Here is a 17500-nt window from a genome sequence, read left to right as displayed (position 1 = left end):
AAGGGGTTTTAAGTCGGTCTTTGACTGTTTTAGTTGATGGCCTTGTTAATATTTGTTTTTAAATTCTTTTAAATTTGCTATTTATTTGTTGTATTTTAAGATGGCTGTACACCGCCCTGAGTCCTTCGGGAGAAGGGCGGTATAAAAGTTTAATTATAAATAAATAAAATAAATAAATTGGTATTTGAGAGAGAAGATAAGGGGTCTGTGAAAATACGTATAATAATATATCTAGCAATGTCCAATTCAGGGCTAAACTTGAGCAATCTCTCTGACTGGGAGACCGATGACCAATGTCATTAATTTTACTTCAAAACTTCCAATAGAAACACCTTTTTTTTTTTTACTGATTTTTAGTAGGATGTGCTCTCCCTCCCCAGCAGAGGTAGCAAGAACCGTGAAGGTTCTGTCACTCTTAACTTACCCTGTGAAATATAGTGCACCAAAATAGTAATCTTCTTTTCAGGAGTCAGCAATCTTTGAAAGCAGTGGGCCCTACCGCATTGCGAAACTCAAAATAAAAATAAACCATTTAAAAATGTGTGTTTTTAAAATAATATATACTAAAAGAAGTTACAAGTACCCCAAATGGGATTTGTTCATATAAGAAAGAACACCTTGCAAAAGAGAAAGGTATCTTGGGTATCAAATAGACGGTGAACAAGGAAATAATATAACCCATTTCTCAACAAAACAATGAAATGGCAATTGGAAATTTATCTTCTCTAGCTTGTCAGCTGTACTCATCTTGGTCCTTAATGGTGTCCACACATATTCACCATTTCCTCTTGCCAACATAATAGTACAAGAAAATCTTTTCAGAATAACAGAATAACAAAATTGGAAGGGACCTTGGAGGTCTTCTAGTCCAACCCCCTGCTCAAGCGGGAAACCCTATGCCATTTTCCTCCTTAGCAGATTTTCTCTACCAGCAGATGGAAAAAAAGAGGATTCGGAAAACTTTCATTTCTATATTTTAAAAAAAAGGTGATGGTGAAAAAACCCCCACTCTTTTAATAGAACGCTTGAAACATTTTTGGAATATTATTGATGTTTCTCACCAACAAGGGGAAACCTGTGACTTGAAAAGTCCCCCCCTATCCATTCTCAGACTGGAGTGGAATTAAACATTCCTCTGACATGGAACCAAAAATGAGATATAGTAAAAGGGGCAATTTTCATTCTGCTGTAATGGTGGATATTATAAGGCAGAAGTAAACCAATTCTGGTATTTCAGCCAGATGGACTTGGAGATGGGCGTACAAATGCAATGGGGACCATTCATTTTGAGGAATAGATCCTGAGTTCCAATCCCTTATACGCAGGCCTTACAACTACAATCGGGGAGCAGAATCTCTGTTACTAAGCCAGGCTTAGTTACTTAAGCGAGACATGCACTTTTCCTCACGGTTCTTAAGTGAATCACTACAGTTGTTAAACAAAACGACATGGTCATTAAGCCAATCTGGCTTTCCCCCATTAATTTTGCTTGTTAAAAGCTAACTGGGAAAGTTGCAAAACGTCAATCAAATGACTTGGAACGCTACAATTTGATCACACCTGAAATTTGATCACATGACCATAGGGGAGATCTGCAATGGTCATAAGTGGAAGGACCAGTCGTAAGTCACTTTTTCGCGTGCTGTTGTAACTTCAAGCAGTTGCTAAATAAATGATTGTAGGTTGAACACTACCAGTACTACTGATTACTGCTATCTCAGAAACCTTTTACCTCAATTAGCCTGGAGGACTGAGTGGATGGATGGAAGGATGGGAAAAAAACCACCGAATTTCCCTTTCTCCTATCTCTATAGCTTTAAGCAATTCCTTCTTTTTTGCCCCTGCACAGTTTAATCAATCAATAGTGGTTGAAAAAGCAGCACAATAGTTCTCAGATCAAAACTGGCCTTGATTGAGGCCAGTATAAAATCGTACAATAGACCATGAGTAATTGAGCTCAAAGTTTTCCATTTGCTCAAGCTCCCAGTGTGGTTTAACAACTTTTGGGGACCTTACAAATATAAAATACCAACTTCAAATTTACTCAGAACAATCTGGAGAGATGGGACATTTTTTTTTTGTTTTTTTGTTATAAAGTAGTGAATTATTCAGTAGTGAATTACGTCATAGATGATCATCTTAGATACACTGGTTGGCAGGTGCATAGCTTCAAATTTTATTTTGTAAGCAACTTTATAAATACTAAAATATAGTTGTCTATGTTCGGATAAATGTGACAGCCATAGGTCTGCTTTTCTTCTGTGACTTCCATCAGAGGAGATTCAATTTTTCAGAATGACTATCCTAGAAAGGAGAAAGTATCAAAATGGAGATTCATAAGTATTGTATTTGTGGAACAGTTCTGTGCCTTGATTTAAACAAATAAATTTCACCATGAGTGGAAGGAAATCAAGTAATTTTTCCTAAATGGAAAGTGGAAATCTACTTAAGTTGTGATAGACATTCCTACTCATCCAGGGTCTTTTCCATTAAGGACAGAATATCAATGAAATATAAGTTATTACGGCCCCCAACAACGTAAATGTTTGGTAAATAAAAAATGAAGTTGTTCCCTTCATAAATCTGAGAAATCTGAACATGATTGTGCAATGGGGAATTCTCCAAATTGAAAACTCATTTTAAAAACTGATGCAATGAAAAACTAAGCAATTCTAAACATAAGTTCTTCCAAGTAAGTTGCAGGGAGTTTTATTCCCAGATATGTCAGTTAAGTTGTTCAATTAAAAGTGGAAAGAATAGTCCCAAAGGTTTTTTCTTTCAAAGGGCAACTGGGCTTTTTGGTTTTGCTTAAAGATATTTCATCTCTCATCCAAGAAGCTTCTTCAGTTCTGACTGAATGGTGGAGAATGGAAGGATTTATATTCCTTGCAACATGTGGCCATTGGCCCTCATTCTGAGAGTCTTTGAGGCCATTTGGAGGTTTCTCTATGCCCTATGTTGATTGAAAGGTCAGCAGTTCAGCGGTTCGAATCCCTAGTGCTGCATAACAGGGTGAGCTCCCGTTACTTGTCCCAGCTTCTGCCAACCTAGCAGTTCGAAAGCACGTAAAAAATGCAAGTAGAAAAATAGGGACCACCTTTGTTGGGAAGGTAACAGTGTTCCATTCGCCTTTGGCATTTAACGGAAACGTCTTCGGACAGCGCTGGCTCTTTGGCTTTGAAACAGAGATAAACACTGCCTCCTAGAGTCGGGAACGACTAGCACATATGTGCGAGGGGAACCTTTACCTTTTACCTTTACCTATGCCCTGAGGGTCACCTGAATCCTGCAGTTTGCAATTTTTTTTCTGGAAATCCTTTCATACTCTTGCACAATTTGAAGAGTAGTCATCCCAAGGAGCACAGCTAAATTTCTACAGAGATTCTCAGTCATCCATGTCATGGTGTCCCAAACGTGTTTTCTTTCAAAAGGTAACCGGACTTTCTTGAAGCAAAACAAGAAAATCGGGTTACTTTTTGAAAGGAAACACCTTTGGGATTATTATTATTTATTTATTATTTATTTATTTATTTTATTTAATCGCATTTTTATACCGCCCTATCTCCCGAGGGACTCAGGGATACCATGACCTGGACAACTGAGCATCTCAATAGACATTGGGAAGTGTAGTGTTCATATCTCAGCTCAATCCTGAAGGTCATTGAATGGATAGGTAAGCCGGATCAGCTACTGTACAGGGTTGTATCAATGGGGAGGTAGATGTTGCAATCAGGATTGGCCTAACATCTTATAGAACAATATTTGTGTGGGCTATAATAACCTTCCATTTAGCAGAGTCCACACATGAACTGGCTTCTAATAATCAGGAAACTAAAACTTCTAAAGATCTCCATCAAAAGGAAATGTATCCCCCAAACCACAGAAGACAATCTAAAACTAGCCATGAATCTGAGGGCTATTTTACACCTTCTGTTTAGAAGGCATTTAAAAGAATCTGTGTGATATAACTGGGAAATGTGGATTAAGCAACCTTTTTGTTCCAGCTAATCTATCTTCAAAACTTACTCAGAATTATTTTGGGGGTAGGGCTTATATTATTATTATTATTATTATTATTATTATTATTTATTCGATTTTTATACCGCCCTTCTCCCGAAGGACTCAGGGCGGTGTACAGCCAAGGTAAAACAAACGGTACAATATACAATTGAGAAATATATTTTATAAATGGAGAAATAAGATAATTAATTGAAGCAACGTTAAGAAATTAGGATTTGAAGAGTGGATGGTGATATTATTTATATATTATGTATCAAGAAGAGGTTTTTAAAAAGTAGGGAAAAAGAATATGATGGCAGAAATTGAAATATGTACCGTATATACTCGAGTATAAGCCGAGTTTTTCAGCACGTTTTTTGTGCTGAAAAGCGCCCCCTCGGCTTATACTCGAGCCAAGCCGTTCAGCCCTTCCTCTTGCAGCGAGTCCTTTCTACCGCAGGCAGCTAGCTCTCGTTAGTGCGCGCGCATGCGTACTTATTCCTATGTGGACACACGCGCACACCCCCTCACGCACAATTACCCGCGCGTTAGTTATAATTGTTGACAGCGTTGACAGAGAGGGCACGAGGGAGAGGCGAGGCAAGGCAAGGGACCCCGACCGAAGAGTTATAATTGTTGACAAATACACACGCAGGGAGCGAAGAGTGAAAACCCTCCCGGGTTTCAAGCGAAGGAAGGAGGCGCCTGGCTACACACCCGCCCCTTCAAAGAAATAGCTGGCATTCCTCGCGGGGCGGACGGGCGCGCGCAGACACACACACACACACACACACACACACACACACACACACACACACGCTCGCCCTCCTAAATTCATTTCCCCCACCCCACCCCACCCCTTTTTTCTTGGCTGCTTCTTCTTTTTCTCCCTCCCCCCCCCCGGCGCCGCAGGCCGTCTAGGGCTCTCCTTACCCAGCCCGTGCAAGTGCGGTCAGCTGCCAAATCGCACGTTTCCTCTCCTCCCACTGAGGAGGTTTCAAGCTCTGGATTTAAATACAACCGAAAGGGGACGCTGGGGCTACAAACAAGACAGGGGAGGGGAGGGGAGGGGGGAAGGGGAAAGGGACGGAGGGAGGGAGGGGAGGTCGAGGGGAAGCGCAAGAAACTTGTCAGGTAAAACTCAACAGGCAAGGGCGGAAAAAAAACAGGGAACTGGGAAAACGCCCCCAACTAGGGAGAAAAGGGGAAGGTGGTGTTTTTTAAAAACAAAAGTCCCGAAACCCAGCGACGGAACCTTTTTCAAAACCGCTGCCGAGCCGAGAAGTGACGGACGGACGGACGGCCGACTCATGAGGCCAGAAGGTAGCCCAGCCGCCCCTCGTCAGGCTTTTCTCAGTTACTGCGGCCCCGCTCTCCCTCCCCTCCGTAGCGGTTCAGCAGGGCTGCTTTGGAAGAGCCTTAAACGAGCCCGTTCTCAGCCGCCCCTCCCCTTCCCCTTCCTTCGAGCCTCCAGCTCCAGCAGCAGTCTATCCCGTGACGAACGCCTCCCGTTTTGCCTTCCTGGAGCCTAGCCGGCCCGCTCTCCCTCCCTCCGTGGCGGTTCAGCAGGGCTGCTTTGGAAGAGCCTTAAACGAGCCCGTTCTCAGCCGCCTCCCTTCCCTTCCTTGAGCCTCCAGCTCCAGCAGCAGTCTATCCCGGTGGACGAACGCCTCCCGTTTTGCCTTCCTGGAGCCTAGCCGGCCCCGCCTCCCTCCCTCCGTGGCGGTTCAGCAGGGCTGCTTTGGAAGAGCCTTAAACGAGCCCGTCCTCAGCCACCCTCCCTTCCCTTCCTTGAGCCTCCAGCTCCAGCAGCAGTCTATCCCGGTGGACGAACGCCTCCCGTTTTGCGAAAACTTTCATTTCTATATTTTAAAAAGGTGATGGTGAAAAAACCCCCACTCTTTTAATAGAACGCTTGAAACATTTTTGGAATATTATTGATGTTTCTCACCAACAAGGGGAAACCTGTGACTTGAAAAGTCCCCCCCTATCCATTCTCAGACTGGAGTGGAATTAAACATTCCTCTGACATGGAACCAAAATGAGATGTAATAAAAGGGGCAATTTTCATTCTGCTGTAATGGTGGATATTATAAGGCAGAAGTAAACCAATTCTGGTATTTCAGCCAGATGGACTTGGAGATGGGCGTACAAATGCAATGGGGACCATTCATTTTGAGGAATAGATCCTGAGTTCCAATCCCTTATAGGCAGGCCTTACAACTACAATCGGGAAGCAGAATCTCTGTTACTAGGCCAGGCTTAGTTACTTAAGCGAGACATGCACTTTCCCTCACGGTTCTTAAGTGAATCACTACAGTTGTTAAGCAAACGACATGGTCATTAAGCCAATCTGGCTTTCCCCCATTAATTTTGCCTGTTAAAAGCCAGCTGGGAAAGTTGCAAAACGTCAATCAAATGACTTGGAACGTTACAATTTGATCACACCTGAAATTTGATCACGTGACCATAGGGGAGATCTGCAATGGTCATAAGTGGAAGGACCAGTTGTAAGTCACTTTTTCGCGTGCTGTTGTAACTTCGAGCAGTTGCTAAATAAAGGATTGTAGGTTGAACACTACCAGTACTACTGATTACTGCTATCTCAGAAACCTTTTACCTCAATTAGCCTGGAGGACTGAGTGGATGGATGGAAGGATGGGAAAAAAAACCACCGAATTTCCCTTTCTCCTATCTCTATAGCTTTAAGCAATTCCTTCTTTATCGCCCCTGCACAGTTTAATCAATCAATAGTGGTTGAAAAAGCAGCACAGTAGTTCTCAGATCAAAAGTGGCCTTGATTGAGGCCAGTATAAAATCGTACAATAGACCATGAGTAATTGAGCTCAAAGTTTTCCATTTGCTCAGGCTCCCAGTGTGGTTTAACAACTTTTGGGGACCTTACAAATATAAAATACCAACTTCAAATTTACTCAGAACAATCTGGAGAGATGGGACATTTTTTTGTTTTTTTGTTATAAAGTAGTGAATTATTTAGTACTGAGCTACGTCATAGATGATCATCTTAGATACACTGGTTGGCAGGTGCATAGCTTCAAATTTTATTTTGTAAGCAACTTTATAAATACTAAAATATAGTTGTCTATGTTCAGATAAATGTGACAGCCATAGGTCTGCTTTTCTTCTGTGACTTCCATCAGAGGAGATTCAATTTTTCAGAATGACTATCCTAGAAAGGAGAAAGTATCAAAATGGAGATTCATAAGTATTGTATTTGTGGAACAGTTCTGTGCCTTGATTTAAACAAATAAATTTCACCATGAGTGGAAGGAAATCAAGTAATTTTTCCTAAATGGAAAGTGGAAATCTACTTAAGTTGTGATAGACATTCCTACTCATCCAGGGTCTTTTCCATTAAGGACAGAATATCAATGAAATATAAGTTATTACGGCCCCCAACAACGTAAATGTTTGGTAAATAAAAAATGAAGTTGTTCCCTTCATAAATCTGAGAAATCTGAACATGATTGTGCAATGGGGAATTCTCCAAATTGAAAACTCATTTTAAAAACTGATGCAATGAAAAACTAAGCAATTCTAAACATAAGTACTTCCAAGTAAGTTGCAGGGAGTTTTATTCCCAGATATGTCAGTTAAGTTGTTCGATTAAAAGTGGAAAGAATAGTCCCAAAGGTTTTTTCTTTCAAAGGGCAACTGGGCTTTTTGGTTTTGCTTAAAGATATTTCATCTCTCATCCAAGAAGCTTCTTCAGTTCTGACTGAATGGTGGAGAATGGAAGGATTTATATTCCTTGCAACATGTGGCCATTGGCCCTCATTCTGAGAGTCTTTGAGGCCATTTGGAGGTTTCTCTATGCCCTATGTTGATTGAAAGGTCAGCAGTTCAGCGGTTCGAATCCCTAGTGCTGCATAACAGGGTGAGCTCCCGTTACTTGTCCCAGCTTCTGCCAACCTAGCAGTTCGAAAGCACGTAAAAAATGCAAGTAGAAAAATAGGGACCACCTTTGTTGGGAAGGTAACAGTGTTCCATTCGCCTTTGGCATTTAGTCATGACCACGGAAACGTCTTCGGACAGCGCTGGCTCTTTGGCTTTGAAACGGAGATAAACACTGCCTCCTAGAGTCGGGAAAGCACTATGTCTATGCGAGGAACCTTTACCTTTTACCTTTACCTATGCCCTGAGGGTCACCTGAATCCTGCAGTTTGCAATTTTTTTTCTGGAAATCCTTTCATACTCTTGCACAATTTGAAGAGTAGTCATCCCAAGGAGCACAGCTAAATTTCTACAGAGATTCTCACTCATTCATTCATTCCTTGTGTCCAATCACACTTGGCCAATAAAAATTCTATTCTATTCTATTCTATTCATTCTATTCTATTCTATTCTATTCTATTCTATTCTATTCTATTCACTCATTCATTCATTCATTCATTCCTTGTGTGTCCAATCACACTTGGCCAATAAAAATTCTATTCTATTCTATTCTATTCTATTCTATTCTATTCTATTCTATTCACTCACTCATTCATTCATTCATTCATTCCTTGTGTGTCCAATCACACTTGGCCAATAAAAATTCTATTCTATTCTATTCTATTCTATTCTATTCTATTCTATTCTATTCTATTCTATTCTATTCTATTCTATTCTATTCTATTCACTCATTCATTCATTCATTCATTCCTTGTGTGTCCAATCACACTTGGCCAATAAAAATTCTATTCTATTCTATTCTATTCTATTCTATTCTATTCTATTCTATTCTATTCTATTCTATTCTATTCTATTCATTTTATTTTGTCAAATACATATTAAATAATTATATAAATATAAGCATGAATTGAATACATAAAAGGAATACAACTAAAGGGAACATTAGGACAGGGACGGTAGGCACGCTGGTGCTCTTATGCACGCCCCTTACAGACCTCTTAGGAATGGGGTGAGGTCAATACTAGATAGTCTTTGGTTAAGGCTTTGGGGATTTTGGGAAGAGACCACAGAGTCAGGTAGCACATTCCAGGCATTAACAACTCTGTTACTGAAGTCACATTTTCTGCAATCTAGATTGGAGAGGTTCACTTTTAAGTTTGAATCTATTGTGTTCTCGTGTATTGTTGTGGTTGAAGCTGAAGTAGTCATTGATAGGAAGTACATTGTAGCAGATAATTTTATGAGCTATGCTCAGGTCATACCAAAGGCGGCGTAGTTCTAAATTTTCTAAAGCTGGGAATCCTCCTTCCCCCTTTTGCACTTTTATTGTTTTTCGTTCAAATAAATATTCATGTTATTTTACTTGGCTCTATCTTTATTTTTTACATTGACCAGTAGCTGCCTCATTTCCCACCCTCGGCTTATACTCGAGTCAATAGTTTTTCCCAGTTTTTGTGGTAAAATTAGGTACCTCGGCTTATATTCGGGTCGGCTTATACTCGAGTATATACGGTAAATTGTATTTGGAAAAACAAAAAAGAAGATTGGAATAGAATATAAAAATCAATATATAACTATATATAAGTTGTATAAGATGTGACCAGGTCAATACTCTGTTCATTAAATATGTATGTAAAAGAAAAAAATAATAAAACTTGTTCAAAAAAAAAGAAAAAAAAGAAAAAAAGAACACTATTTGTTATTTGGAGAAAATCTGCCTTTTTTTTCTTGCATAAGCTCTGAAAGAGCAGCTAGTCACTATAAGACCCAGTATCTGGCGAGATCTCTTCTATGCACAGTAAATGAATGTAATGAATGTTGGCAATCACTATGTCATTCTGTTGTTTGAAATGCACATTTTTGGGTTTGGGGAACAGGAAAGAAAGGAGATACTACATCCTTACTTCTTATGACTGCATGCCTGGAGTAGTAAGGTTGAGAAAGGAAGCAGCTTTGATTCTGTGATGCTGGGTTGAAGGCTCCCACGGGAAAATTTCTTTTCAAGCTCCAAATTCTTTCCAGAGCCACTGTCCATAACATACAGAAGAGCATTATTATAACTTATTTTATTTTATTTTATTTTATTTATTTTGTCGATCATATATAAGATAACAGGTAAAAGTGTAAACATAATTTGGATACATGGAAAAGGTAAGTAAAAAGGAATATTAGGACAGGGACGGTAGGCACGCAGGTGCATTTATGCACGCCCCTTACAGACCTCTTAGGAATGGGGTGAGGTCAACAGTAGACAGTTTAAACTAATTGTATTGTATTGCAACCACAATCGAGACCTGGGATTTAATCGAAGCAATCGCTAAGTGGAACATCACAATTTTATGATCTTACTTCAGCCTTTTTTTTTTTGGCTTTACAGAGCCATAAACAAACAGATTGATTTGAAGCTTATTGGAACACTGTAGGCAAAAAGGAAACGCTGAAAGGCCCCATTTAGGAGCTATAACGTTTCATTTGCTCAGGTGGGCAGGAAGTGGTCCATGGCAGTGAACATGTAGTCCTTGATTTATGACCACAATTGGGAACGGAAATCCAGTCGTAAGTTGTCATGGTTTAAAGCTGAGGCTCCCACAGGACCAGAAATGGTTTTATGAACTTTTTTTTGCAGTGGTCATTAAGCAAATGTGATAGCGATTAAGTGTACATGGTGATTATAATAAGTGCAAATCCATTCATTCGAATATTTTGCTAGAAACTGCAAAAAAGTCACAAATGGCAGTCACTTGACCACGGAACACTACGACTGGTTACCATGTGCCCAGCATGCAATCATAGGACCATGGGGGAGGGGTCACAATCACAATCATTTAAGAGATGCTATATGGGCCTTGAATTCTTTGGATTAATTATTACCACACAGACCAGCTCCAACCCCAAGAGAATAGACTACACAAATACAATAGCAAATCTACTTTCCATGTGATTTTTATAGATATTCCCTGAAGCAGATCTGTATTTAAAATACACATTCACAACACTTTCTGTTCTTAGAAGTGAGAACTTGCCCCATCAGTACGAGGTTTTCAGAAATGAATTAAAACTGAATTATTCCAAAGAGTTTTGAAGAGCTAACTAAATAGCTGTGGTTTTTCTTGTAGCTGTTTTTTGCTGTTGCTATTTAGTAACAACAACAACAACAACAACAACTGTGCTACTCGGAACATCATATATTTTAAGAAGGTACTTGGTTGATACCTAGGATGCTGGCAGCAACCCGTATCAACCATTAGCACCAGTCAATGGTATTTGTGATGCATTTTTAAATATTCAGTTGACTGAGTTTCATGTTTAATAAATAAAAGAGATAATAATAATAATAATAATAATAATAATAATAATAATAATAATAATAATAATAATAATAATAATAATAATAATAATAATAATACCCTATTTCCCCCCCAAATCAGACATCCCCTGATAATAATTGGGCTTTTGAGCACATGGCAACAAGGTAAAGCGCTTATTTCAGGGTTCAAAAAAATATAAGACAGGGTCTTATTTTCAGGGAAACACGGTAATAATTATAATAGCAGCAGCAGCAGCAGCAGCAACAACAACAACAGAGTTGGAAGGGACCTTGGAGGTCTTTTAGTCCAACCTGCTGCTCAGGTAGGAAACCCTGTGCCATTTCAGACAAAGGTTTTCCTTAAAAAGTTCCAATTTTGGAGCACCCACAACTTCCGGAGGCAAGCTGTTGCACTGATCAATTGCTTTACGGAATACGAATACTGTACTCCAAAGGACACAAGAACAAAGTACAAAGATGTGAAATCTTCCCATTGTAAGCACTTTGAACCCCCCCCCATCCCAGTTATCTTGTTTTGCAAAGCTTACCTTCTGAAGGATGTCTCATTCTGCACTCATCCCTCTGGAAATACAGCTCTTCCTCAAGGACTTCCCTCACTCTTCTTGGTGGTTCAACATACACGAACTTCTTCCCTGTTTTAGAAAAGACCATTTCAATGGATGAGCTGAGGAAGCTGCAAATGGATATGCTGTGTTATATCCAGGGGTGGGCTGCTCGGGGTTCGCAGGGGTTCGGGAGAACCTCTAGCTAAGATTCTGTGCAGTTTGGAGAACCCCCAAATCCCACTCCTGCCTGGCCCCGCCCCTCCCAGGAGTCCCCACGCGGCCCGTTTTGGATGCAGGTAAGTGCAGGGTGCGCATGGAAGCTCGGGATGAAAAATGGGCCTACCAGAAGTTCAGGAAAACTGAAAATGAGCCCGTTTCCAGCCTCCAGAGCCTGAGGAGGCCATTTCGTCCTCCCGGAGGCTCAAGATAAGCCTCCGGAGCCCGGGGAGGGAAAAAATGCCTCCCCCACCATGGTGCAGGTGGCCAACTAGGCCACGCCCACCATGGCCACGCCCACCCAGCAACTGGGCAGAGATCCCCTTGCTAAAATTTTTGAAGCCCACCCCTGGTTATATCAAAATAAAATACTTAATCAAACCATATTCTGATATTTTCTAAATATTCTAAACATCCTTTGGTGATAAGACATAATATTTAGGGAAAAATGACCTGAATAATAAACATGCTTTATTTCTTCTTCTTGGAGGAATTTATAAAAGCCAAGTTTGGGCATTAAGAACAAGAAACGGGGGGGTGGGGGGGAGTTAAGCAAAGCTTCTGCTGGTATGGCAAAGCAATTTTTATCAGACTTAATCCGTGGAAGAAAGGTCTGTGAGACTGAGTTTGGGGCTAGGAAAGAAGCAGAAATATCTCAATATATTGTTAACAGACAGTTACTTCAAGTCCCTGTTAAAAAAAATAAAGATTAGTTCTTCAGCCTTGCATTCTGGGAAAAACTGGTTCAAACAGCTCTCAGAGACCTTTGGTGAATTCACTAATAAATAATTGCTACAACTGGGATTTGTTTGGTTTCTTACATTTTGTGTATTAATCCCTTAATAATAATCCAAACAATAAATCAGAATAGATCTGGAAGAGACTATGGAGGCCATCTAGTCCAATGCTCCTGGTCAAGCAGGAGACTTTCCGACAAGTGGCTGACCAGTCTCTTCTTAAAAACTTCCAGTGATGAAGCTCCCACAATGTCTGAAGGCAAGCTGTTCCACTGATAAATTGTCCCCACAGTTAGGAAGTTTCTCCTCAATTCCAGGTTGCTTCTCTCCTTGATTAGTTTCCATTGTTTCTTATCCTGCCTTCAGATGCTTTGGAAAATAAACTGACCTCCTTTTCTTTGTGGCAGCCCCTCAAATATTGCTATCAAATACTGCTATCATGTGACCTCTAATTTTTCTTTTCTCTAGACTAGCCATACCCAATTCCTTCAACCGTTTTTCATATGATTTCGTTTCCATCACTGGTGGGTTTCAAAATGTTTTATTACCGGTTCTGTGGGTGTGGCTTGGTGAATGTGGCATGGCTTGGTAGGTGTGGCAGGGGAAGGATACTGTAAAATATCCATTCCCTCCCCACGCCAGGGGAAGGATACTGTAAAATCTCCATTCCCACCCCACGCCAGGGGAAGGATACTGTAAAATTTCCATTCCCTCCCCAATCCAGGGGAAGGATACTGCAAAAATCCCCATTTCCTCCTGATCAGCTGGGACTCGGGAGGCAGAAAATAGATGGGGGCAGGGCCAGACAGAGGTGGTATTTACCGGTTCTCCGAACTACTCAAAATTTACGCTACCGGTTCTCCAGAACTGGTCAGAACCTGCTGAAACCCACCTCTGGTCTCCATGCCTTCGATCATCTTAGTTGCTCTTCTTTGCACATCCCAGCTAGGATGACTCATCATGATAGCTGCAGAATAGAATGGAATTGGATATCAGATTGAACAAACTTCTCAAACCAGGTGCTGTACAGAGCAAGGGTCTCCAACCTTGGCAGCTTTAAGCCTAGCGGACTTCAACTCCCAGAATTCCTTCCAGTCCGCCAGGCTTAAAGTTGCCAGGTTGGAGACCCCTGGTACAGAGGACCTGAGCATCAAATCCCATTATTGGAGGAAGAAACCAAATGTGGGATGATATTTATCTCTTTGTAAAAGAGACAGAACAAATCAGACCTGTTCACTTCAACTGTGGTGAGGACTTCGTCAGGCCAGAAACCATGAAAGCTGGCTTAGGGAGACTTTGTGGGCCAGTCCCTCTCTGTCCATCCAACCCACCTCACAGGGTTGTGGTGGTGGTGAAAATAGGAGAAAGGAGTATTTTATTTTACTGCAAACTATTTTGGTCACCACACTACAAAAAAGATGTTGAGATTTTGGAAAAAGTTCAGAGAAGAGCAACTAAGATGATAAAAGGCCAGGAGGCTAAAATATATGAAGAACGGCTGCAAGATTAGGGTTTGACTAGTCTAAAGAAAAGAAGAATTAGGGGCGACATGATAGCAGTATTCCATATTTGAGGGGCTGCCACAAAGAAGAGGGGGTCAAATTATTCTACAAAGCACCAGAGGGCAGGAGAAGAAACAATGGTTGGAAACTAACCAGAGAGAGAACCAACCTGGAATGAAGGAGAAATTTCCCTACAGTGAGGACAATTAATTAATTTATTTTATTTATTTATTTATTTTGTCACAACAATATATATAGGTATCATACAAAAGATTATATAATATATAAACATATATATAAGTAAATATTAGGAGGTATAAGCATATATATAAGATTATATAGTATATAAACATATATATAAGTAAATATTAGGAGATATAAGCATATATATATATATATATATATATGGGGTGAGGTCAATAGTAGAAAGTTTTTGGTTAAAGCTTTTGGGATTATGGGAAGAGACCACAGAGTCAGGTAAAGTGTTCCAAGCACTGATGATTCTGTTGCAGAAGTTATATTTTCTGCAATCTAGATTAAAGCAGTTAACATTAAGTTTAAATCTATTGGTTGCTCTTGTATTATTACAATTAAAGCTGAAGTAGTCTTTAACAGGAAGGACATTACAATAGATGATTATATGGGTTAAACTTAGGTCTTGTCGAAGGCGGCGGAGTTCCAAGTTTTCTAAGCCTAGGATTTCAAGTCTGGTGGGATAAGGTATTTTGTTGTTTTCAGAGGAGTGGAGAACTCTTCTTGTAAAATATTTCTGGACACGTTCAATTGTATTGATGTCAGAAATGTGGTGAGGGTTCCAGACAGGCGAGCTGTATTCTAGAATTGGTCTAGCAAATGTTTTATATGCTCTGGTTAGTAGTGTAGTGTTTTTGGAAAAGAAGCTACACAAGATTAGGTTTACAACTCTTAGAGCCTTTTTTGCTATGTAGTTGCAGTGGAACTACATACATACATACAATTAACCAGTGGAACAGCTTGCCTCCAGAAATCATGGGTGCTCCATCACTGGATGTTTTTTAGAAGAGACTAGACAGTCACTTACCTGAAATAGTATAGGTTCTCCGGCTTGAGCAGGGGGCTGGACTGGAAGACCTCCAAGCTCCCTCCCAGCTCTATTCTATTCTATTTTATCTTACTCTGCCGCCCACTTCCCCTACAAGGTGACTCTGGGCAGCATGTATGTCTTCACCACCTTAAGTTATTTATAAAAAATAAGGTGTGATTCATGATATAACCTTAACTTAACATCATATATATTTCTTTGGTAACCTTGGCTGATCTCAAAAAGCTGGAAAGAATAGATCTTAACATTGGGAAATCTGAAGGCTATGGATTTGGTTGGGAAGTTGAAAAAACACACACACACATCCAGGTGTTAAGTAAATGGGCAAATGGCTTCTGTGCTGTTGCCAAGACAAGGACAGGGGTGTACCCATGATGTCACCAGCAGTCCCCTTTTAAAGAAGCAGAAGGGAATTCTCGAATCACCAGCCACAGCCCTGCTGGGTGCAAGGGTGTATCTGATCCATAGCAGGATGGGATGTAGGTACCCCTCCCCGCAGACTGCATCTATCTCTTCTGCAAATCGATCTGGAAATTATCTCCAATGGGTTTTCCAGAGTCCATCATCCTCAGCCTACAGAGAAGTCTTCCCCCCAGTTTGGTTTCCACCTAGCCTGGGTTACCTATTAACTTCCAATTACTGGAGCCAACCTCCCCACGCCACCCCCACCCACCCCCCACACGCCAAAAACAAAACAAAACTGGAGAATTTCTCCACTTCCATGGATAAAAACAGCATGGAAGAGAAAGTCTGGGTTGACCACTAACTCCCAAAGACTGCCTCTGAAGCTCTGCCCCTGCAAAACCCACCCCCCCAAAAAAACTGGAAGATCTTCTCCATTCCATTAACTTCCAATTTCGGGGCTGAAGCAGGGGTGAAATTCAGCAGGTTCTGGAGAACCGGTAGCGGAAATTTTGAGTAGTTCAGAAAACTGGCAAATGCCACCTCTGGCTGGCCCCAGAGTGTGGGGGGGGTGGGGATGGAGATTTTGCAATACCCTTCCCCAAAGAGCTGGGAGGGAATGGAGATTTTGTAGTATCCTTCCCCAAAGAGCTGGGAGGGAATGGAGATTTTGTAGTATCCTTCCCCAAAGAGCTGGGAGGGAATGGAGATTTTGTAGTATCCTTCCCCAAAGAGCTGGGAGGGAAGGGAGATTTTGTAGTATCCTTCCCCAAGGAGTGGGGTGGGAATGGAGATTTTGCAATATCCTTCCCCTGGAGTGGGGTGGGAATGGAGATTTTGCAATATCCTTCCCCAAGGAGCGGGGAGGGAAGGGAGATTTTGCAATATAATTCCCCTGGAGTGGGGTGGGAATGGAGATTTTGCAATATCTTTCCCCTGCCACGCCCACCAAGCCATGCCCACAGAGCCGGTAGTACAAAAAATGGATTTCCCCACTGGGCTGAAGCCCACCCCCGTCCCCGTCCCCTCCCCCCCACATCCCACCCCAAAACCCCAACAACCCTGGAAATCTTTTCCACTCGTTCCGTGGATAAAAGCAGCCTGGAAGAGAAAGTCTGGCTCCTCCAGGCGTGGCGAGCCTCTCCGGCTGCAACCTGAGCGACCCCCCCCCCACGCACAGCCAAGCCGGGCAGGGAGAACCTTCCACCGGGGTCCCGCCCGCGCCACCCCACCCCACCCCGCCGGCCCACCGCTCACAGGGTTGCCCCCCATCGTTGCTCTCGCCGTAGATCCGGCTCCCGGAGTCCCCCGCCTTGGTCTCCGGCGATTCCCCGGTAGACGCTCGCATGTCTCGTCCTCGGCGGCTGCTCCGGCTTGCTCCTGCCAGCCGCGCCCAGGCGAGCGGCACGCGCAGGCTGGTTGCCATAGGAGCCCCAAGGTTGCTGCTGCTGCTGCGGCGGCTGCTGCTGAAGGGGGAGTGGAGGAGGAGGAGGAAGCTGGTGGGGTTTGGCCCACACACCCGGCAGAGCGGGGGCACAAGCGGGGCGGAGCTAAGAGGGAAGCGCCCTTGTCCTGGGTCGCAGGATAACCGAGTGCCGCCGCCGCCTCGAGCGGGGGCGATCACAGGTTGTCTTGGCAACGCCCGAAGCCCACCTGTGTAGCTGAGCCCAGGCCTTCCCCCAAGCTGACGCCCTCTGATTCTCGGGATTATCACCATCCTCTTCTACCTCCACCCAGGAGCTCCTAGCAGGCCAGAGTGGCTGAAAGATTATAGG

At 42.1% G+C, this 17500-nt stretch overlaps 1 protein-coding gene across 2 annotated transcripts; it reads right to left on the bottom strand.

The window, feature by feature from the left end:
• Positions 1–7019: 7019 nt before the first annotated feature.
• Positions 7020–17162, bottom strand: C5H11orf97 (chromosome 5 C11orf97 homolog). 2 transcript variants are annotated; one of them, XM_058186306.1, is made up of 5 exons: positions 16983–17162; positions 13633–13707; positions 11770–11874; positions 9819–9941; positions 7020–7189 (listed from the first exon to the last, which is right to left on the bottom strand). In XM_058186306.1, exons 1-5 carry the CDS (start codon positions 17149–17151, stop codon positions 7185–7187), a joined length of 477 nt encoding a protein of 158 aa, XP_058042289.1. In that variant the 5' UTR covers positions 17152–17162; the 3' UTR covers positions 7020–7184. The 2 variants fall into 2 exon arrangements, with proteins under 2 accessions (XP_058042289.1, XP_058042291.1); XM_058186308.1 differs by lacking the exon at positions 13633–13707 and having other exon boundaries at positions 7021–7189.
• Positions 17163–17500: the final 338 nt, after the last annotated feature.

The sequence above is a fragment of the Ahaetulla prasina genome, chromosome 5 (assembly GCF_028640845.1).
Source record: "Ahaetulla prasina isolate Xishuangbanna chromosome 5, ASM2864084v1, whole genome shotgun sequence".
NCBI lineage: Eukaryota > Metazoa > Chordata > Lepidosauria > Squamata > Colubridae > Ahaetulla > Ahaetulla prasina.
The sequence above is the reverse complement of the archived record's forward strand: the minus strand, read 5'-3'. Positions and strand labels throughout refer to the sequence as shown.